Source organism: Clarias gariepinus, chromosome 3, assembly GCF_024256425.1.
Source record: "Clarias gariepinus isolate MV-2021 ecotype Netherlands chromosome 3, CGAR_prim_01v2, whole genome shotgun sequence".
In the NCBI taxonomy this organism is placed as follows: Eukaryota; Metazoa; Chordata; class Actinopteri; order Siluriformes; family Clariidae; genus Clarias; species Clarias gariepinus.
Window position 1 is genome coordinate 6,473,060 of NC_071102.1, and position 24,416 is coordinate 6,497,475.

The 24,416-nt window shown below is 38.4% G+C and overlaps 1 protein-coding gene across 1 annotated transcript in view; it reads left to right on the forward strand.

The window, feature by feature from the left end:
* Nucleotides 1-22,910, forward strand: part of nfatc3a (nuclear factor of activated T cells 3a) — an 82,039-nt gene extending 59,129 nt beyond the window's left edge. Inside the window, exons 8-10 of the mRNA XM_053492476.1 lie at nt 54-180; nt 1,665-2,627; nt 19,667-22,910. Coding sequence (XP_053348451.1) covers nt 54-180; nt 1,665-2,627; nt 19,667-19,743 — 1,167 coding nt within the window. The 3' untranslated portion in view covers nt 19,744-22,910. The remainder of the gene's footprint in view (nt 1-53; nt 181-1,664; nt 2,628-19,666) is intronic.
* Nucleotides 22,911-24,416: the final 1,506 nt, after the last annotated feature.

Here is a 24,416-nt window from a genome sequence, read left to right on the forward strand (position 1 = left end):
CGTAGGTGAGATGCAAATAAAGACAAATATAATTTTTTTATGTGTGTGTTTAGTCAAGCATTGTAGTAGACGTTCCACCGTACCACAGCAAGAGTATCACGTCCGCAGCGCAGGTGCAGTTCTACGTGTGTAATGGGAAGCGGAAAAGGAGCCAATCACAACGATTCACCTACCTGTCAGGTACGTCTTACACACACACACACACGCACACACACATTCTAGCAGCTGTTATTACACTAGCACTTTCAAGTACTGAAATGGAGTGAATTAAATTCGTATGAAATATTTGATCTTAATGTAAAAATCCTACCGTAGTACAAACGGGTCAAAATAAAAAGAATCTGATACCGCATCTTGACTTTAACACGTAAGGGCACACAGTGTTGCGAGGCTCAGGCTGGTGTTGCGAGTGTCTCCCTTTTGCATCTTGGTGTGTGGTTTGTTGGAGGGTTTCTCCAGCTAACCGTCATGCACCTGTTAACCACGCAACATTTTAGAACAAGCTTTAAGAACACACAATTCATGGTGTGTCAGTCTATACGCTTGACATTTTTCATGCAAATAAATCACCGTAAAATGATTGCAGTTCTTTCAGGTCTTCATGATAATTATTCTATATTCTGTGTTCTATTATTTTGTCCCGGTTTTTGTTAATAGTACGACACTTGGATATTAGAAGAGTGCATTGCTCAGTTCACAGAATGAAGGGTTATTGAGGTCCTGTGTCTGCACGCGAGTGTACGCCGGCAGTATATCGCTTTTGTTATTATTTTCCCAAGCTGACTCAAACCGAAAAACAGCGTTGGCGTAATTTAATCACACGTGAGCTTTTTTTCTTTCTCCTTGTCGCACACTATTCTAACCTAACCATGCACCACAGGAGAGAGAGAGAGAGAGAGCGACAGATAAAGAAAGAAAGTGAGAGAGGCCCAGCCTCCCGCCTACTCCCCCTGTTCCACAAACCACCCACTCGAAAGCAGACTTCCTGTTTTCCACACTAACCCGCCTTGCCACAGCCAATCAGGTACCAGCTTTAGCTAGTAAAAACTCAGACTGAGCCGTGACGGCTTGTCGTCATGGCAGCAGCCAGCTTCGGTTAGGGGTTGGGGGGGATAGGCCTATCTAGGTAAAGAGGCTTTAGGGTGATGCAAAAGGTGGGCTTAGTGCACACAAACGCACACACACATATGCATTACGAGAAGTAAGCATAGTGAACGTGTGTGCCAGTGATCCTTGTTACAGGCTTTCAGCATTAGAGAGGCAGTAAACTGGATTTGTGCTCCTATTTGGAGCATGGCTATAGGCCAGAGAGCCCAGTGCCTCTTTCGAACCTGACACTAGTTTATGTGGCACTCAAAACAGGCACCATATGCTCTCTCAGAGCGTGCCCTGGGTAAAAATATCCCCCCGCACGAGGATGAAGAAAACGCCAGATTGGAAAATGGGTTACTGATCACTATGTGGCATCTGTTTTTTGGGACGGCTTGTCTGCATATGGCCCAGCGTTGGACTTCATGACTACGGCAACCTTCCAGCCGTATAAGCTAGCTCTGTGTTGTATATTGCGTGAACATAAAATAAACATTGTTAAAATAAATCGAAGTTTAGTCAACTATATTTCTCCCTCTCTCCTTCTCTCTCTCTCTCTTTCTCTGTCTCTTCAGTCCTGGTTAAACAGGAGCACCGAGATGATTTGGACCCCTCAGCTGTGCCGGCCATGCCTCATGCGCATCCTGTCGGCCTGGGTCGTTCTCCGGTCCTGCCATCCCCGGACCACTCTCATTCACAGGATGGGCTTGTGCCAGGCTCTCCGCATGGCCTGGCACCTTCTCTGCACCCACTCCAGCCACCCTGTGCATCTCTTCACTCACCTACCTTCTCTCACCTGCCTCACCTCCAGGCCCGAGGTCTTCACCCACCTCCTGAATGCCAGATGCCTTTCCATCCAGGCAATGTGCCCCCGTCTAGGCCGACGTACCCCCCTCTCCAGCACAACCTACCCTTCAACGGCCAAGTGAGTCTACCAGGAGCTAGCCCCCAGGCCTACGAGCGTGTGCCCTTTCAGCCTGAGCCACCTGGATGCCACCCTTTGGGAATGGGCATGGTGTATGGCTCCCCGGTTTCGGCTCCTGCCTCTGGAACCGGCCCTTCAAGCCCTAGCCACTCTTCCTCTCAACTTCATTCTCTGGGCTATCACGGTGCCACCCCAGGCCACGTGACGTCACCCACCCACTCCATCGCTCAACCCGGACTGCAGCTTCAGCGCTCGCTCGGCTACCATCCAGTCGGGCAACGTTCGGCTTCGTGCCCAACGCCCTCTAACGCCCCTGCCCGAATGATACCCCTGCCCCATTCAGGTCCATCCTCTCCTCAGCTGCACTCACTGCCCTACCAGTCACCCACCTCGTCTTCTCCTGCCAGCAGCCCTCTGGGAGCCCAGCCCTCACCCCAGGCCAGCAGTCCTGTCATGACAGGGATTCCAACTCCAGGACCCATGGTGCATCCGCTGGCACCACAACAAGCCCCGTTTACCAGCGAAGGAGAGAGGCTCAACATCAAACAGGAACCAGAGGACAAAGAGCCCACGTTCCGCTCTATAGGCCTGCAGGATATTACACTGGATGATGGTGAGTGCTGATCCTTTATAACTTTGCATCTTTCAGTTTCTTTCTTTGGTTTAGTGCAGGGGTGTCAAACGTAGGGAGCAGCTTGAAAAAAGGTTACAAGAAACTCTGCATGGCATGTAATTGAATACTGTAGAAAGATTTAGAGCAATAAACTTTCAGGTCCAAGTTGTAATAATACAAAACTAGGTAAAGTATATTACACCGGGTACTTTTTTCTACTACGTCTACTTTTTTAAATTAGGAATATACCGTGTTTATACATTTAAGAGAAGTTACATCTATTAAATTATAATTTTTTCCTCCAGCCCACTTTGGACTAAGTGTACTGTGGCTTATTTCCCAAAACGGGCCTAATTTATGCTCTGTGATCTCTTCCTCTTTTTGTCCATATTTGTCTCTGTTTTATGGACTTGTCTATGTAACCCTAGGATCAGCACTAGCTCCATGCAGAGAGATTGTATTTCCCTTCAGCGTAATGCGATTACCCGATAATTTGCTGTAATATAAACTTGCTTTATTCTGTCAGTAGCCCCACATCAGTTGCTGATATGTGTTAATTCATCTTAGCCAGCGAACGCAGAAGGAAATAGCGTAGGCTAATTCCTGACTTCTTCATAAACTGGACACTGATGGGAACCGAAACATGATTGACAGTCTTGGTAATGAAATCTCTGTGCGTGTGCGTGACCGCTCGTGTTTGTGTGTTGTGTACGAGTCCCTAAGGCTCTTGTAGACCAGCTGGTCAGTAAATTCCTAATGCAATAAACAATCTCAGTAACAAGCGCTATCATTCATAGCTAATCTTCATTAGCTTCATTATGAGACTTATTAGAGCAGGCGTTTAGCTTCTCCGGGAGGACGCGGGAAGAAACGCCGAGTGTTGTCCAGTTCAGAACACATTTTATCTAAGGTTGTGTGGTGTGTTGGTGAATTGCGTGGTGTAAATGCACTAGCTTTTTTTCTTATGAACAGTTAAATCACAAAATAGTTTTTTTTTTATATAATAAAAGAGTTAAAGAAAGATTTATAACTTTAACTTTCTTGAAAATGCATTTGTTGTTTATTATCATTATTTTATACCATGCACGTTTCATAAAGATCCCGGTAGACATCGTTGTGTTAAAGAGTAACCCGTCCAACAAGAATCAGACAACGGGCATGGCCCGTGTGTGTGTGTGTGTGTTATTATTTACAACATACCATACAGTACTATATGTTTTACATGTTCACACTTCAAGTCAGACTTTTTTCTCAGCAGTTGTTTCAGTCATCATGTTTCTGTGAAGTTTGCTCACTAAAGTTCCAGACTTTTTAGACACTAAGGGAAGGAAGGAAGGAAGGAAAAAGAACAGAAAAAAAAACAGAAAAAAAGAAAAAAACAGAAATGATGGAAGAAACCAAAAAAGAAAGAAGGAAAGAACAAGAAGGAAAGTTAGTAGGAAGGAAGGAAAAAGAAGATGGAAAGAAGGAACGATAAAAGAAGGTTAGGGGAAAGGGAAAAAAAGAAGAATGATGGAAACACAAAAAAGGAAGAAGGGAAAGAAAGAAAGAAAGAAAGAAAGAAAGAAAGAAAGAAAGAAAGAAAGATCAAAAGAATAAGAGAGGGGCGAGTTAGAAAGATGAAAGGAAAAAAATTAAGAAAAATAAAAAAGAAAGAAAAAGTGGAAAGAACGAATACATTTAATTCATAAGAACTTTATACAAACACACTCACTGTCCACTTTATTAAGAACACCTGCATTCATGCCGTTATCCAATCAATTAATCATGTGGCAGCAGCTCAATGCGGAAAACAGCTTGACATCAAAGTGCGATCTCTCTGTCTTTAACTGTGGTCTGGTTGTTAGTGACTGATTTGCCCACTTTTCTCTGCCTTCTCTTATCAACCAGGACATCAGCACAATCAAAAATACTCACACCAGGCTTTCTGGCACCAACATCCATGTCATGACCAAAGTCACAGAGATCACTCTTTTTTTTTCACGTATATTTATGATTTTGCAATGTCCTGCCAATCATGATTAGCTGATGTAGGGAACTATTGTACATCAATGTGCCGGTCCATCAGTATTGATGAATTTTCCAAAAACAGAATGCAAAAGGATGACGTTATGCCTTTTTTATACTACCGGTAGAGTTACAAATGTTGACATAAGCTGTAACTAATTTCCTTGTATCTATAATAACTAAATAATAACTCTAACATTTGTCGTGTCATTAGAAATAATTATTAAATTGTGAAGCTCGATCGTATTAGTCACAAACCACACTTGGAGAAGCCAGATGAAGTTTTGTGCAGCTCTCTGGAGGCACTTCATCATCTCCCCCCCCCTCCATCTTTAGGCACAGGCCCAGGCACACACATAAACACTGAGACTGTTAGCTATAAATAGCCTTGTGTAGATTTCTGTCCATGTAACGCTTTTTCTGAAGCTGTCCTGTGATCTGTTTCGACTTTAAGGAGGTCAGAGCGGCTCTGAAAATAGACCACAGCTCCAATCAGTGATCCAATTCGCCGTATCAGTCTCTCTCTCTTTCTCTCTCTCTCTCTCTGTTTCTCTCGCTCTCTCATGTATGTCTCCTTTTCTATTTTTCTTCTTCCTCGACTTCCCCAACCACCTGCGTCTCTCATAGTCTCTCTCACATAGCCTCTCTCTCTCTTCTCTCTCTCTTCTCTCTCGCGCTCTCTCTCTCTCTTTCCCATGTCATGAATCACTGTTTTACGGTTGTAACCACTGACGCATTTGTGACTTTCGGTAGGGTAACACAAAGACTTTTTATATTATTCAGATAGACTACTGGTTGTGTTCTTAATCAGACTTTTCCCCTGTTTAAATGATCTTTACCACTTCCACTGTATTCATCACATTTTACTAGAACAGCGATGCTAAAGCAGGTTTTTCAGCCTTGTCGGATGGGCCACCCATTTGCTCTGTCATAACACAACTAAGAGCACAAAATACCTGGTTTTGTTGTGTTTTTGAGAAGGAAGAGGACAAAAATAAAGACAGAAAGGGGCCCAGGGAACAAACTGGGACACAGTGCACTAGGGAGGGCACTTTTTTTTGTACGTTTGTATGTTTAAAGGCTATTCCGATTAGAGCAGCCATTCCCAAAATAAACAAAGCTTCAGCCCAATCAACACGCCAGGCTATGATAAAGGAAGAATATCATGATGTTTAAATCCCGTGTCCCATGGTTTTGATCCATGTTAGTTCTGGTTACTTTTTAAAAGGAAATGCGAATCAGAAATATTGTATGAGAAGTATAAACCTAATTACCAAATTATTAATTTAAAAAGTTTTATTTATTTGTTATAAGACAAATATTGCGTTGCCTCCTGCAGTAACCCTTACGGCCCACTAGGGGGCTTCAGCAAAATACTTTGGGAAACAATGTTTTGAAGAACAATTTATTGACATATATTTTCTACTATTTCTTTAACAAGGTCCTGATAAGCCACGCCCCCAAACAAGCCAGGGGGAGGTGCTATTCTTATATGAGGTCACATTACTGAGAAAATTGAATCGGCTTATTAAACCCACAGACAGAGATAGGGAAAGGACAAAAAGACCAGAATGTTTCGTTCTCACACTTTTTTACTTTTTCACACACACACACACACACACACACACACACACACACACACACACACACACACACACACAGTGAATATCCAAATATCCAATATCAAAGTGAATTTTGCATAATAGGTCACCTTTAAAGTTACAAGATGACCTATTATGCAAAATTCACTTCTTTTTTTTTTTTTTTTTGCTTTATTTTTGACTTTTGTGAAGCTTTGACTCTGGAGACTCCGTCTATAAATGTTAAATCATCACAAGCATGTCCTCACATATTGGAGAATATTAAAATAAACCCTGTTGCTGAACTACTGTCAAAGCTGCTATGATGGACAATTCATCAATACCATCTGTCTAATCAGAATTAGTGTATAACTAAATATATACTGTATACATACATATATTTCGACACCTGCAGCACAGTTTTTTTATGCAACAATATCATACAGTATAACCGGGCATGCTGGGTTTTATAGTTCTATAGTTTTTGTCTTTGCTCCGGTCCTTGATGTGCACTGCAGTGATACTGTAAGTTCTAGGTGTACCGGTTCTCCAGCACCGTGTTAAGGGAACATGTGGAGATAATCTCTTTCCTGTAGTATGATGGCACGAGTGTGTGCCAACTCACACTGCCACAGAGTCTGCACTGGCTCTTGTACAGTAAGACGGAGGAGTTGGTTAGCGTGTGCGTGCATGTGTGTGTGTGTGTTTGTGCATGTGTGTGTGTGTGTGTGTGTTTGTGTGTATGTGTCCATACTTGAGTGTCTGTTGGCATAAATCGCTGTACACTGCCAGTCTAAAGTTTAGATGTGACTAGTTACAGATGGGTTTCGCTTTATTTGCAGTAGCCTTTTAGTTCAGACATCAATATCGGAAAACGTAAAAAAATGTAAGATTTAGATTAGATTCTAATGATAGGCACATTTGTGTATTTTCATCAGCTTTGTATAAATGTAAAGATTTATTTATCTAACCTTGACTTATCAAATTCAGTCTTTAACATGATTTATTCAGGTGTGTGATAGCATGCTAACTGGTAATGTAGACAAGTGTGTGTGTAAGAGAGGGGAAAATGAGAAAAGGTATGTTTAGGAGTGTGCTGGTGTGTGTGTGTGTGTGTGTGTGTGAGAGAGAAAGAGAGATAGAAAGTATATTTGCGAGTCAGCAAGATTGTGTGAGAGTGTGTGTGTAAGAGTGTGTGTGAATGTGTGAGAGTGTATGTGAATGTGTGAGAGTGTGTGTGAATGTGTGAGAGTGTATGTGAATGTGTGAGAGTGTGTATGTAAATGTGTAAGAGTGTGTATGTGAATGTGTGAGAGTGTGTATGTGAATGTGTGAGAGTGTGTGTGAATGTGTGAGAGTGTATGTGAATGTGTGAGAGTGTGTATGTAAATGTGTAAGAGTGTGTATGTGAATGTGTGAGAGTGTGTATGTGAATGTGTGAGTGTGTATGTGAATGTGTGAGTGTGTGTGTGAATGTGTGAGAGTGTATGTGAATGTGTGAGAGTGTGTATGTGAATGTGTAAGAGTGTGTATGTGAATGTGTGAGAGTGTGTATGTGAATGTGTGAGAGTGTGTATGTGAATGTGTGAGAGTGTGTATGTGAATGTGTGAGTGTGTATGTGAATGTGTGAGTGTGTGTGTGAATGTGTAAGAGTGTGTGTAAATGTGTGAGAGTGTGTGTGTGAATGTCTGAAAGTGTGTGTGAATGTCTGAAAGTGTGTGTGAATGTGTGAGAGTGTATGTGAATGTGTGAGAGTGTACAGTATGTGAATGTGTAAGAGTGTGTGTGTGTGTGTGTGTGTGTGTGTGTGTGTGTGTGTGTGTGTGAGAGAGAGTGTGTGTGAATGTGTAAGAGTGTATGTGAATGTGTAAGAGTGTATGTGAATGTGTTTGTGTGTGTTTTTATAAAAGAGAGAGAAAAAGAGCATGTTTGAAAGTGTGTGTGAGAGTAAGCAAGAGTGTGTGATAGTTTATGTGAATGTACAAAACTGTGTATGTGAATGTGCGAGAGTGTGTGTGTGAGAGTGACCAAGAGAGTGTACAGTATGTAAATGTGCAAAAGTGTGTGAACAAGAGTGTATGTGTGCATGTGTGTGTTTTCATACAGTATGAGAGAGAGAAAGAGAGAGAAAGTGTGTTTGTGAGTGTGTGGGTGTGTGTGAGAGAGTGTGCAAGACTGTGTGATAGAGTGTGAGAGTATATATGTGACTGTGCAATAGTGTGTGTGTGTGTGTACACAGTGAGTTACACAGTGATGGACAGATGGACAGAAAGCAGGGAACCACAAACACACACACACACACACACACACACAGACACCTAGCTTATGCAGACGGTAAGAGTGTGTGTGTGGGTGTGTGTGTGTGTGTGTGTGTGTTGGATGACGCTATGGACTTGGATGACGCTGTGAACAGAAGGAGCAGCGTATGCTTGGCCTTTTTTTTCCCTTCTCATCTCTGTTCTCATCTCTTCTCTTCTTTTTGCTCTGTTTCTCTCCCTTGTCTTTTCTCACCGTGTGTTGAATTATTCTCACCTAATCCTAACAACTGGCAGATTTTATCTCGGCAACTGGAACATCACAGCTCCTGGCCACGTTTTTTCACGTGTAAATCTGTCAGAGACAGAGGGAATTTGTGCGTACGTGTGTGTGGGGGACAGAAAAAAGTGTGGGTGTGTTCTGCTTTATTTGCTGTTTAGTTGGTGTAAAGTGCAGCTGCCACCTCAGCACGAGTCGGTCTGGGTTAATAATAGCCAAAGTCTCTTTATTTATTTATTTATTTATTTATGGTTCAAACATTACTACTGTACTGTACAAACACACACTCACACACACACACACACACACACACACACTCACAGTAATCCGCTACTGAGATTCTCAGCTGAGTGTGTTACCTGCGTATTAATTTTTGCATCATTGATTTGAGGGTTAGGGTTAGGAAAAGATCACGATAATATCATCATCATCATCATCATCATCCTCCTCCTCCTGTTTGTGATAATCATCATTATTTCCAGCAACTGAGCACTAATGGAGTACAAAAAGTGCATGTGAGAGAGTTGCTGTTATTCTCCATAGGTTTTTGCCTTTTTGCAAGTGTGTGTGTGTTGGGTTGTGTGTGTGTGTGTGTGTGTCAGCTGATATAAGTAAATTCACTCAGCTGCAAACAATGCTGCATGCCTGCGGTCTGGAGTATCTCGAAAACTCAGTTTTACGAGAAAGACAGGTTTAGCACGCTGATCAGATCAGGGCTAATCTGTCATCGAGGGGAATCCCTGTGCTTATGTAGTATTAATAAATCATTAGCGAGTGCTTTCTCTTTGTTCCTTCTGCCTAATCCGCAGGTTGCATAAACAAGGCGAGGCCGGTAGCGCTGTGATCTGCGTTTGCATTCAGACTTTTCATCTCCCGACGTGAGTGCACTCCGTCATTCGTCATATGTCGAAGGTGCGGTCAGTGAAGTTCTCCCAGCGTTCCTGCGGCTTTAACTGAAAATCTGGTGCATCAGTTTCACTTTTGAGTATCAAAACAGGAAGCTCACTTATATCAAAGGAATGCATGACTAATCGATTACTTATTTATTGTGTTCAGTAATATACATATAGAGAGACGTTTTATTAGTTTAATACTGAAAATATATACTGCGATGCTTCTAAATTTTCACTATATTATACCCTTATCACTTTATACAAAACCTGTCAAACAATTATGAGAGTACTTTTATTTCTGTATATAATTCCCTGCTACACTAATGCACTCATTCCAGGGTCCCACTAGTGCTTGCATTCCAAGGTAGAAAGTTTTCTTAAGAACTTCTGATTCACATCTAAAACGCCGGCCTCCCAGGAACTCCTGGTTCAAACATTCTATCTCACTTGAATAACCCTCGTAGAAGGATTACTTCCCGATTTACATTTTTCATTCTAACATCAGAAAAAATTCTTATTTGCTGTCCTGTTCATAACTGCAGACTTCTTGCAATGTCTTGTGATTTACTTGAAATCAATCCTCGTGGCCAAAAACAGCAGCAGATAGGGAAATCACCTTCCCACTCGCATTATATGCAGGAACAGTTACACTTTCAGTGCGACTCTTTCTTTCGAGATGTTATTATTTCTCCACCAGTGTTAAATCTTATAAATAAATCACATCTATTTGACCCTGAGTTGCTCACATGCTCATTTTTTTTTTTACGTTAATGTGAAAGCTTTGGCTTTCCTTTTTTATACAGTAAGAGACGAAGTAAAAGCCACTACTTTGCTACACACACACACACACACAGGCCGTGTCTGTAGATTCTCGCTACCATTAGTCAGGGTTTAACACTGTACAGTGCATGCGTACATGACGCATCATAGCATTTGTAGGCCTACATTAAGAGTGAAAGATTCACTAATACAAATCAAGAAATGGAAATCCAGAGCCTGGGGTTAAACTCGGGGCGTTAAGAACCAACTATCAAATGTTTTGCAGTTTTTCCAAGCAGCGTGACGGGAAGTGCTCTAAGAGTGTGATATCGTGCTCGTGTTTATATTCTGAAAAAATGTAAAATCATATCTAGTGAAAATATTAGATTTATAAATAATATTTTCTATTATTACATTTTCTGTAAACAATTATACAAAAAATATACAAAAGAAATGTATGATGCCTATTTAATTAATGTATTTTATATCCTATTTTACGCTTGGATTTGTCTTCTATTTTTAGATAGACATAAATGAACAAGACAACTTGAAGATTATAGAGTGTAAATATCACAAATGAACCCACATCTCACCCACATTTTAGGTATTTGTACTCGCCAGGGTATTTGAGATGTCAGCGACGCACTCTTGTCAGGAAACTTATACAGATTTGTTTTGCTCGGACGCGGTACTGTACGTCTCTATATAATCTCGCTATAATAGGTTTACAATAAAGCAGGGTCATGTAAAAATCCGCTGCTTTGTGAACAAGCGGTTGGTTGGACGCTTAGTTGGCTTAATAAAACGGCAAAGGAATCAAAATGAGCTTCACACTATGACTCCTCGAATGAATCACTTTGTCCATGCTTGCTTTATTATCATATTTAATGATATGCTACTTGGTGAGTCTCGAGCAGTGACACAGGGACTGAGGTGAAGCCAGGGGTCGTATAACGCCTGTGGGGGGAGTGATTCACTTCCTGGACCATGACATGGGAAATCCACTGATGAATCAGTGACCCTAAACAGCACAGTACAACCTTCATGTTCTTCCACGATGAACGATCATTCTTCTGTATCTGTTTCTCTCATTTGCATTTAACAGCGAACCTTTTTTTATTTTATCTTACATTTTATTTTATGTTGCTCATGCAGGACTTTTTAAATACCACGGTATATGATATCGAGGTATTTACCGCCGTGTTACGAACGATTTCTATACAGTACTTTAGCATGTATCGGGCGTGTTTTAATAAAGTGATGTAGGGTACAGTGCATAATTCTATCTTTAATTAGCATTTAACATTATTCTTGAAGATTTCCAAAATACCTGATATGTTGAACAGTATATATTACAAACATGTTGCAAATATTAATAATTTTTTTAATAAACAAATATGCATCATTTTGTAGAATTTTTTTTTAAGTAATAAAATGAATGAAAGTAAATATGTAAATGTTTAACACTCTGAAAAGTGATTGCATCAGCTGCTTCGAGTCAAAAAATACATTAAATAAAAAAAAATTATAATAAAAAAAATTATTAAATTTTTTTATATTATTTCGGGAAATTATATATTTTATTATTTGTATTTTATTATTATTATTATTATTATTATTAAAAAATATTTTTTTAATATTATAATTATATGCATATTTTTTATTATGTAAAAATTGTGCCACAATATGCTCGATTAGGTAGATATTGATACAAGAAATTGATGTATATATTTTTTTCCTCGTCCAGGCCTACCTGGCGATATGTGGGACGTAAAAAAAGGGAACCTATTTGTCTTTTTTATCTTTATTGTGCCACTTAAACTGTGAAGCTTTGTTTAATAAGAACAATTAAATGATTAATCATAACATTTAAATAACATTAACCGTTTAACACTGCATTGATTGATGACTGTACAGCACCACCGTTGGGAGTCAATATTAACACTGAAATTTGTTTAAATTCTTGGCATTTGAGCCAAGCATTACGGTTAACCCTTAGTAGTCATAAATTCCCCCTTCTCACCCTCCTCAGGCTGTGCCACATGGTTGTAGCCCTGAAGAAGCCATCTTAGTGGTCAGCCCTGCTCGCTCGCCGTGTCACTCACACCTTCGCAGCCAATGCCGTCTCACATACAGCCACTGATTCACATCCAGAGCGGCCCTTGTGTCGATTTATCATTTATCGCCTGCTTACCAGTTTCAGGTTGGCAGTTGCATGTATATAGAGTGTGTTCGGTGTTACTGTATGTATTTGCAAAATAGGGGTGTCCCCCTACAGTCCTGCAGAGAGGATCTCCTCTTTCTGAGAGTGACTTCTAACTGGGTGGTATGTGTGTGAGAAGTTTTAGATGAATCATGCTTTCTTACATGTGGGGAAAGCGAATGCCGAATGTGTTCTGACATCCTTCAGCGCGGCAGCAGAACACCAACTTCCCGTATTTGACTGAGTCACACAAATGTGCAGCCTGTGTGTCCTCGATGTAATATTTATAACGGCGCACTCAAAGCGACATCTAAACAATACGGCTCGCGGCGTGTATATCTTTGGTATCAAAAACGGGCTACTGGACCCTTTTAGCCTTTTTTAGTCCCACACAAGGAGAGGAATCCTTGACAGTTTTGACCTTGTGGAGACAATTTCCTGGTCCTCATAAACAGACAAATGCTTGGCTTTTAGTAACTGAGGCTAAGGTTAGCGTTAGATTTAGATTTAGCTGTATAAGTAATGTAGGTTGATGGTCCTAACAGAAAGGAGAGGAAATGGAAAATAAGTGAGAGGAGCTTGCATTCGAAAAGAAATGATAACTTCCTATTTATTAAAGAGAAAGAAAAAACACAAGATCCTCAGATCTTTTATGCACTTTTCAACTTTGACCTATTAACAAATGTAGAAGCTCGAATCGTTTGGAGCATCTTCTCTGTTTCAGCAGCTGTTCCTTCACATAGAGTCTTACCAATCATTTTCAACACGTCCACGAATACTTTTATTCTCAATTAAATTTTGTTATAACTCATGATTTGAAGTAATTTTGCATAGAGAGATGCAAAATATTTAAAAATGCTCAACAGCCTTAAAACCATAACTTTATTTTGAACTTACTTCATATTCTGCCTATATATTGGAAAAGCAGAGCACTTTTATACCTTAAATATTTATTTTATTTTTTAAAGAATCTTATCAGTGATCAGAGGAAATAAAAATTCAAATGAAGCCTCTAACTTTGATCCTTCAGGGTGGCAGATTGTGTTTAAATACCAGATAGAGGCAATGCCACACCGGTTCACAACAAAACCTCTTTTTCCCCTTTAAATATTTTTAACCTTTTAAGTACTTTTTTAAAGCTGTTTTTTATTTTATTTTATAAATCTTAATAATTTGAAGGTCTATTACATTTTTATGTAAGTCATTATAACTTGATTGTATTGATTTACTTATATACTACCACTATTACAAGTACTACTACTACTAATAATAATAATTTTATTTTCTTGTATAGTAACTGCTAAATAAGGGTTTTTGCTTTATGCTAAGCTTTCTTTTCACTATTTTACTCACTTAATTAGCTACTGACATCAACAAACAATATATATATATATATGCAGGTATATATATTGGTGGTGGTGGTGAAAGCAATCGTATTAGCCAATATGGTTAAATGTTATAATATATAATACAACATGATAAATTTCTATTTTCTATTTGAAAATAAAGAGTCTTGTTACATAGTATATGTTTACACATGTATATGTTTACTGTGTAAAAGTCCCACCCTCATTTCTTCATATTTTGCTTCCAAAGAGCTGGACTCCCTTGTATTTTTAATACAGTCATTAGGGGTCATGAACCTTTGGACTTATTTGTCTCTCGCTTTTAGTGCAGTCCCTAATTAATCAGTTTTAGAGGAATGATTTTTAATCATTAAGCACCACAGTGACCTATGAATCATTTAAGCATAAAAAATATGCATAAGGCATGAACCAGTGAGAAACAGGTGCAGATGACGACAGATGATCAGGGGGGTGATTAGTATACTGGTGGTGCTGAATGCTGAGTTGGTTGGACCAGACGAGAGGGGAAATGAGGTTGGCACAATGCAACCTGTCGCAGTTAATCATTTGTTTCCAATTCTTTAATTTAATCTGCATCCTTTAATGTCGTTTAATATGCAGAAATGAGGAATGGTTTAAGACTTTAAGCACAGTACTATATCTATAGAAATGTGATTTAGGTGTGTAATTTCACAGCTGATGCGTATATTAGCATGGAAACGTTGTGTACTGTTACTTCTCGTGTTTAATACTCTGTCTATGAATTTGAGAAGGATGCTGTACTCTCCCATGGACTGCAGCGTTATTGCACCCACTCATGTAGACCTAAAATCCCTGCGTGTGGTTAGTACATCTCCCACACCCTGCTCACAACTCCCACAGCTCTGAAAGTGCTGAGTTGCCTGCATGCACGCCATTCCTTTAGCTTAGGTATAGAGAGAGAGAGAGATGAGGTGTATGCAGCAGTGTGTGTGTGTGTTTAGTAGACAGATACACATTCAGCAGAAGTCTTGATGGGTCGTCCCACTGCAGGCCTGTACGTGTGAGAAGCTTTTTTACAAGAGGAAGAGACGCACGCCTACACGAACAGGATGATCTGAGGCAGCGGCCCCGCATTTTTTAAGAAGTCGCTAACCTCGACAAAAAAAAAAAAGGGGGGGTGGGGGAGATAACACCCACCAACAATAAGATGAAAGTCTAAATAACAACATATCCTGTACATCTGAACACAACTAAATTAAGCTAACATTGACATTTAGAGTTTTTTTTTTTAAGATCGCAGGTTAAAGACGAGGTGTGTGCTTCGATCGCTCTTTAGGGAAACAGAAGTGTAAGATTAAACCCGCAGCTTTTCTTTAAACGCTTCCTTTGCTCCCTTCTACTTATTAGTAAAGTCTCTTGAGTATTTCATAAAATTCCTAAAACCAGGGATAGACAGTACGGTCCAAAAATATGGGAGCACTAGCCTATTCTGTATTCTTTTCTAATTTAATACAGTTTAATTACATGATATTCTGAATAACATGAGTTGAAATTGGAATCTTAGATCTTAGAAAATTGTATAGTATTTAGCACATCACTGTGTGATTAATGCAGTTTACGCAATCTTTCGTTTGTCAGTTTTTAATTAAGAATCAATTTAAACATTTTAAATTATTTGCCTTTTTTATACCAACAAATTGTTTACAAACAATAAACGATTTATTCATTATCAGAATTAGTTTACTTTTTCTTGTTTGTTTGCATCTTTCATATGTACTCACTTTTGCAAGGGTATCACTTCTCGGGGGGTTCATTTTTTTATAAGACATAATATTTGTATAACCAGCATTTCAATGTTTATTGGATACTTTTAGTAGTTTTAAATATTTGAAAAGCTGTTAGAAATATTAGTGTTTAAGCTATAGACAGGAAACATTAGTGGTATTGAATCAAATAAAAAAATATATAAATATAAATATAAATAAATTAAATTTAAAAAAATCACAATGCCTAAAAAAATTTGATGAGAATCCTCTTTTCCAACTTTGGTGGAAGAGTTAAGACACAATGAAAATCATAAAAATCTGAATGAAATTTAATAAAAATCTGACCTTCTGTACAGTAGAGATAACCTGAACGAAATTACAAATTGGTTTAAATATTAAACTAAAAAAACTGTTGGATCTTGGAGATATTGAGCGTTTCCTTTCCTTTCCTCGTCGATTATTGTTTTCAAAACTCTGAAGCTTTTCTAAGACTTTATTTTCTGATTTGCATTTAAAAGATTTATTCTCAGTGGTCTCAGAAGTCCACTGTGTTATTATAATAATTCAGTCGAAAAGCAATTTTTAAACACTTATTTTACTTTTAAATATTGACTTCAGGTCTCTTCAGGAGTTTATTATATTATCATAATCATAAAGATAACATTGTTAATCGTATTTTTGTAGCTTAATCTTCAGTCTAGAGGGGCAGGACAGGTGTGAGTGCACATGGAGACTGAGCTCATCTTTGTTGTGAAGCTCTACTGTATCTGTGGCCACCGAGTCTAACCAGCTTAAAAGTTAGTGGCACTTTGTTTTAATCCGTCTGCTGTACAGAATTGAGCTCTTTATGGAGAAAGTGTTCTGGGGCAGATAAAACGCTGATTGACGGTGTGTCTGTAGTGTGGTCCACCTGCTGTGCCTGAGACAGTGGGGACGTGTGGTGACGTTGGTCGGCCAATAGCATGTGGAGAAGGTTGGCTTGGCCGATCGAACATTTGGAGGAAAGCGGCTCCGGTTTCACTGTAACAATAAGGCCCTGGTGTGAGTCCTGCCAAAAAACTGACCCCATGTTGGGGCGTCATGCTGATTTATTTATTTAATATCTGTCATCCAGTCTGCCAAGGTAATTACGCCACTAACTCCAATGCTGCTCGGGATATGGAACATATGTTTTATGAATTTAAATATATATAAAATGTATGCATGTGTCCGTCTTTTGCGATATTCACAAAGTCGAGATGATAGGAAATGAGATTTGTGTTTGCACATGCGTGTACATGTGTGTGTGTGTGTATATATACAGACCAGGCTGTCAAACACATGAAACTCATACATGACTACACGACATGATTCAATTTGCTATCCTTGACACTCTCACACAAAAATGTGCACATTACGGCTGGACAGTTTGTGGCGAAGCTGCTGCAAACCGCTGAATGGAATAGTTCTGCCTGACTTTCCATTTGCAGCGAGTGCGTCACATACCAAAGACTCGAGTTTGTTTAGGCTTTTCTTTTCTGCCTCTCTGTCTTTCCGTCTGCTTTTAAGAGTGCGGTATTGGTCTACCGCGCACCACTGGCACATGCGAAAGAGGTTCGGGGCGGCTCAACACTGATCTCTGCTGGTTCAAGTACGACACCGCGCTTACTTAGGACAGAAGTCCTGCTTTCAATGAGTCTCATCGTTGATGATGCGCTCGATTCCACTTAGCGAGGGAATGTTGGTTAGGGGAATTTCAATCACCAAAACCGACGTACTTCTTCTGTGCGTTACCCTGGTAACGTAAACACTTTGTTTACTTTGAACATTTCACACTAATGAAAATTTTTTTTAAAATATATATAATAATATGAAAAATATATTCAGACAAAAACTGAACATATACTATTGAAATGTATGTAATAACATCTATTATATATTGATTAAATATATAAGTAGATAACTACCTATAACAAATTATTATGTGATATTAATATTATGGGAGGCACGCTGGGTGGGGTAGTGATTAGCACTATGGCCTCGCACCTCCAGGGTCTAGGGTTCGATTCCGGCCTCGGGTCTGTGTGTGTGGCAAATGTTCTCCCACGGGCTTGGTGGGTTTTCCTCCCACAGTCCAAAGACATGCAGAGGAGATTAATTGCCATTCCCAAATTTCCCGTAGTGTGTGTGTGTGTGATGGATTGGCATCCTGTCCAGGGTGTATCCCGTCTCGTGCGCCAAGTCTTCTGGGATGGTCTCCAGGCCCCTGCGACCCTGTACAGGATAAAGCGTTATAAAAGATGAATGATGATGAATTATCTTTATTATTACTTCACCCTTAATAATAAGAAATGTGCATCAAATTAATGCCATGCTCCAATTTATTTTTTTTTTTCATCCACATACTACTTCAAGGAAAAGTGACTGTTGGGAAAGTTTGCTTGCCCACTTCAGCAGAGTAATGAACCATTGATCACTTGTTCCCCACACTGTCCACATTGACCTGAACAATTTACATTTACATTTAGGCATTTGGCAGACGTCCTTATCCAGAGCGACTTACATTTTTATCTCATTATATGTGTGAGCAGTTGAGGCTTTAGGCCTTGCACAAGGGCCCAACAGGGCCCAGGGTCGTGGGATTTAAATCTGGTACCTTCCAAAGCTTAGTGGTCCAATGCCCTAACCACTAAGCTACCCCTGACCCCCATATTAAAAATATATATAAATATATACAAGATTTTACTCCCTCTGGTTTACAATAAATTTTAAAATCAGCAATGCCCTATTTACCAAATCTAGTAAGCTTTCATTTCCATTTATCCTCATATCTCCTACACTCGACTACAGTCACGACGAGGGCCCTTGACACAATCTCACACAATTTAGTTTTCTTTTTTTTAATGTAAACCCTCACAACTTTTATTAAAGTTTTTTATCCTTTATTAAAAAGTGAAAAGATATTCTTTTTTCTATGATAATTTCTTCACCAGTTGCACGTAAATAAAACACATGCATTACATTTAAACAGGCGACGGCCAAGTCACACGTGGGACTAAGACACACAACAAAGTGTGGGGAATGTGACCCAACTCATCCATTAGTGACACCATGGGCTTAAAAGCTACAAATTAACATGAACTGTATGAAAAGGACCCAACTCATCCATTAGTGACATCATGGGCTTAAAAGCTATGAATTTGTATGCAAAATGACCCTCTGTATTCTAATATGTACACATAGGTGACATCATTGGAGTCGGAGAGCGAAACAAAAACTTACATTAACAGCAGTTTGGAAAGTTGGGAATCCCTTCTCGACCTAGAGTAAATAAAATCTGTAAATATAAGTTCACTTTACTGCTTTAAATTGTGTCATTCTAAGGAATATTTATTTTACACAATGTACACGCGGTGTTTAAGTCAAACCGGGACTTTTGATTGTGCAGGATAAAAGAGAACAGTTTTGAGAGTAAAAATTCCCTTAATTATCTTTATATAGTTCCCTGCTACACTAATGAACTTATCCCAGTGTTTCGCTAGTGCTTGGATACCATCAAGGTAGAAAGTTTTTTCAGCAATGATCAGACTCCCTGTGTCACTTCTGGAATGCTGGCCTCCCAAGAACTCCTTTACTCCTTTGCAAATTTGTGAAATTTGCTTATTCACATTCATATGCACAGACATAAAAAAAACTTTTTTTTCGAATGTTTTACTGCAGCACAGTTTTCTGTACATAGAAATTTTATGGTTGGGAATATGGAGGAGGGTAAATAGAGATTTCTTCTGAGAGTGTCATCAAATGATGATGACACTTATTGGGTCTTTTAACATGAGTTTTAATATGAAAATCTGATATCATAACGACATCCAACAGCTTCTTATACTGCATTTTTTACCCGGATCACGGCATCCTAATACTCATGCTGCCTGTACCTACTCTCTCTGATTATACTTTCCCCTGTGTTTGTTCTTTCTCTCCGCTGTAGTGAACGAGATCATCGGCAGAGACATGTCTCAGGCTCCGGGGGTTCACGGATCCTCAAGCACGCTCGGCCACTCGTAGCCCTGTGCCCGCTGCCCTCGTACCGTACCACAGCATGTCTGAGAAAGCTCTGGACCTCTGAGCCGCAGACAGACACAGCGCTTCCATCCACATGCATCCTTTTAAACGAAACCAGACCCAGCCAGAGAAGATCCAAGCATCAGCATCAGCACCAAGCAAGGCACCGTTTAGAAATGTGATGAAGTTATAAAGAGGAATTTGTGGACGAGGACTTAAGAGATCAAAAACAAAAAAGTATAAAGTGGCTACAAATATAAAATCACAGTTCGAACAGTCCAGCTAATTTTTTTCTCAGCTTCTTTTTTCGCAGTAGTTCTCAGGCGATTTTCTTCTTCTTCTGGATCAACCGTCTAATGAAATGAGCAATCTATGCAGGCCAATATGAATATGCAATACATAAAAATAAAATTAATTTAGAAAAAAATACAAATGTAGCATAACGTACGTAGATGCTTTGCTCTGGATTTGGGGTCGGATTGGATGGAAAACGGAATTCAGGAGCGTTATTTTTTTAATCGTCACTGATGCTGCCTCTTGAATTAAGCAGGTCTCAGCAGCACCCCCTGGAGGACAATCTGCTGATGCGCTAATGATATGCAACATTCCACACTTTTCTAGTGTTTCTCTTTCTTTTCCCCATGAACGATCGCCCTCTCTCCTCTTCAGGTTGAACAAATGCCTTATAAGCCTAGCAGCTTGGATTGACTGAAAAAAAAACAGCTTTTAATAGAGATGTTATATTATTATTATTATTATTATTATTATTATGCTGTTTTTTTCTCTATATTTTCTTCTTCATAAAGCTGAATCCTGTGCTGAAGACACAGGTCAAGTTTGCGTGTTTTGCATTTCAAAGTTCTAGTGTGTGACATTTTTGGACGGGATATACCCGAACTCGTTTGAGGAAATCGATCCCACTGTAGAACATTCAGTCAGAGTTGATGTGTTGGAGACAATCTGGCGTCTTGTCAGTGTGGTAGCTGATACTGATACCCGTGTGCCTTTCAAATGACAATCATGCTCAGATTATAGGACAAACTACCCACTGATGTTCAGTATGGAGGCCATATTGTCTTGGTTGGTAATGTTACTTTAAAACCGTTTTTTTTTTTTTCATTCTTCCTTCCTGCGCGGTGATGAAACAGCTAAGCTCTAACCGTAACCCTACGTTTATGCTAGCAAGAAACAACTTGTCACATTGAGCTACTTTTTCAGTGGAAAGGAAATTGACAACAAGTTAAACGCAATTACTTATAATTGTCAGCAGGTGGTGAAATTCCCACTTTAAATACTACACACCACGTCATTGGGAAACGTAATGAAGTACAAGTACACATTTCTTTTAAAATGTACTGGAGCAAAAGTAAAAAGTATCTTCTGATAAAACTGTACTGACATACAGTAATGAAGAAAATGTACTTAATTTCCTTTTACATCTGACTGCTTTTTTATTTTTATTTTTTTTATTACTACTACAGATTCTCATCAGAAGTAAATAAAACACCGCTAGCACTCTCTACATGTCGGGGGGAAAAACATCAACTTGCCACTTGCTAGTGCAAACGTAGGGTAGAAACATTGTTACTGCTTTTAGCTAATCATCTAACTTTTCTAATAATGAAGATGAGTTTTGATTGTGTTTTTTGTTGGAATATTACATTTCATTTTTTTTTCCTGCTTGAACATGCTTCTAAGAAAAGTTTTTTTTTATGGCAGTCACATTTCCTCTGCCTTGTGGCCATTTGACATAGAATTTAAAAAATGCTGAGGGAAAAACACATCAAAAGCACCAAAATTGCATTCTGACAATCATCAGCCCAACGCCGGAAGATATAAAGGTTTTTTTTACAGCTACTTTCATAGTAAAATTCTAGATTAAATCCAAGCATTGTAGATTATGACGACAATGATGGTACGTCCCCTAAATACCCCACCCTTGGGAATCAAGTGAAATCAGTGTTTGAGGTTAATTATTGAAGCATGACAGGAATGTCTGAAGGAAGTGAAAGATTAAAGGGCGAGGACTTACTTTCGCTTTGAGACTCACTCGAGAAATCGATTTGTAGTGAACATCGGGTGCTATATATATATATATTTTTTTTTTTGTAAGAAATGTATCCCTGCTTTAAGGAAAAAAATGACAGTAATAACTGTTTTGTGGGGGGGGCAGTTTCCTTTTTTAAGGAAACTGCGACAGTTAATTGTTCCATGTTTTGGGTCTTTGAGACTTTGTGGTATTAAGGGGGAAAAAAAACACAAAAAGGACAAATAATTATGCACTAAACCTGCCTGTTGCCTTTTAAGAAAAGAAACTATAAAAAAAAAGAAAAGAAAAGAAAACCTTGATGCCTCTAGACATAAATGCTATAGAGCAGCTTAAATGTAGAGCAGTGTATGCTAGATTCCTTTCTCTATGTCCGAGATCTGTGTGTTTGTGTGTGTGCCTCTAGCACAGAGGACTAAAGTGTGTACTTTTTTTTTTTTTTAATAAAATAAAAATTCAGCAGTGAGAAGAGAAGGCACACGGTGGCATTTAGGCTATGCAAAGACACACAGCAACACGTCAGCGCAATATTTGGTATCAAAGAAAACCGTTCGTTAGCCAGCTCTTGTATATAAATGTGAGTGTGAGTGTATGTGTGTGTGTGTGTGTGTGTGTTTACCTATAGTGACAGCGACATCAATGCCACTTTTGGAATATTTAAGTTAAAAAGATCGCCTTAAATTTGTATTCGATACACAGATGTTTGACCGTTTGGGTTTGATTTAGGAATAGCTTTTAAATCTTATCTATAGGAAAACGGGAATTCTGGGACAGAAACCTCGAGCTCCCACCAAGCATCTACTTTTGACCTGTTCTTCAAACCAAAGACCGAACAACGTGTTCCTGTTTTACAGACAGATGACAAAACATAGACTCTAAAACTCTATTTTTGATACTTCAAAGAAGATGGATGTCATTCCGAAAGTTGGGGGAAATTAACTTTTTGTAAAATATAAGGGAAATACAGGTTTTGCTGCTGTTTACAGAGCCGTGTATTGTCATTTCATGTACATTTTGTATTTTAAATGTTTTGTAATTTTTAAGACTGCAGTGCTTTTTTTTTTTTTTTGAAATTATCCAAAGGGAATAAAAGTTGCATTGTAGGCTCTTCTGATGTAGTGTATCAATAAAAAACAAACAAACATGAAAACAGAAACTGACTTACTTTTTTTTTTTTTAAATGATGAATAAAAATTCTGTATTGAGATATTTTTTTATTATTCCTAAATACATTAGAAGGGCATTACTAAGAGCATAAGGTCAAGCATTTCAGTTGTTTGTAATAAATAATATATGAACAATATTAATATTGTCAACAAACCACTGCTTCAATCTATTAGTTTTGGTTCATCCTAAAACAAAATTAAAATCGACAACACATGCTTAGTGATTTCCTTTTAACATGAAATTTAAATTATGCACTTTGTTAATATTGGATTAATTAATTAATTAATTAATTATTTCTAATTTAGTTTAGTTTTTCTTTCTACATTGTAAAGGAATGCTGAAGGCACCAAAAAATGCATTAATCTCCTTTGAACAGTTAATGGTGAGATGTTTCTGCTACTTCTGCTCTGTAAAGACTTCATAACACCTCTAATCTGAGGTGCTGGTTGTTAATTCGTCATTTTTCAGGCTGATAACTCTAAATGAACTTCTCGTCTGCGGCAGAGGTAGGTTTTGGTCTCGCCCTCCTGGGATGGCCTTCATGCTTCATTATGGTGCTTGACGGATTTTGCAAATGCACTTGACAATACTGTTCTGGCAAGAACTATTACAGAAAGGCTGACCTCTGTGTCTTAAAATAACAACTGTTGTTTTTGTTGTTACGTAATTACCTAATTCCATATGTGTTATTTTATAGTTTTGAAATCCCCAGTATTGTTGTAGAATGGAGAAAAAAAAATCACTAAACAAAAACAAAGAAATTTACAAGTGACCCCAAATTAGTGTGTGTATATATTAGATCATATATACTCATATATACACACATGTATTTATTTTTATAATTAATCATCTTTGACTAATATTTTTATTTGTTTGATGTTCTAAAACATTAAAATGTGAAATCAATAGGGGGCAAACACTTTCACACCACTGTATGTATGTGTTTATTTCATAATTTTATTATATATATAAAACAATTATAATACACATATTATATAAATGTATGCAAGTTTGTACAAGTAATATAAATTTGTAATTACGCAGCCCAGCCACAAGATGGCAGAAGAGCCATTTAAAAAAATTGCAATTAAAGTGTAATACAAAAATATTGTAAAAAAGATAGTTTTCAGGTAAATAATAGACAAAGTGTGTTTAATTTCTTAAGCATGTTACATGCCTAAGAGAGGACTTTTAATCTTAGACAGGGAATTTACTTAACCAGGATGTGCAGCCTAGTTAAACATTTGTAATTTTTTTGCTCATTAAACATTTTATGAAATACCCTGTACAAAAATTCATTGTAGCCTGCTTCATTTTTATTTAAATGTTTTTTTTTTTTTTTTTTTTACACTGCACACCTGCAAATTTATCCCAAAAAATAGTTTTTAATCAGTTATATGTTTTATCATATAAATAAACATGTTTATCATTATAATCATTATCATATTAACTTGGTATTGAT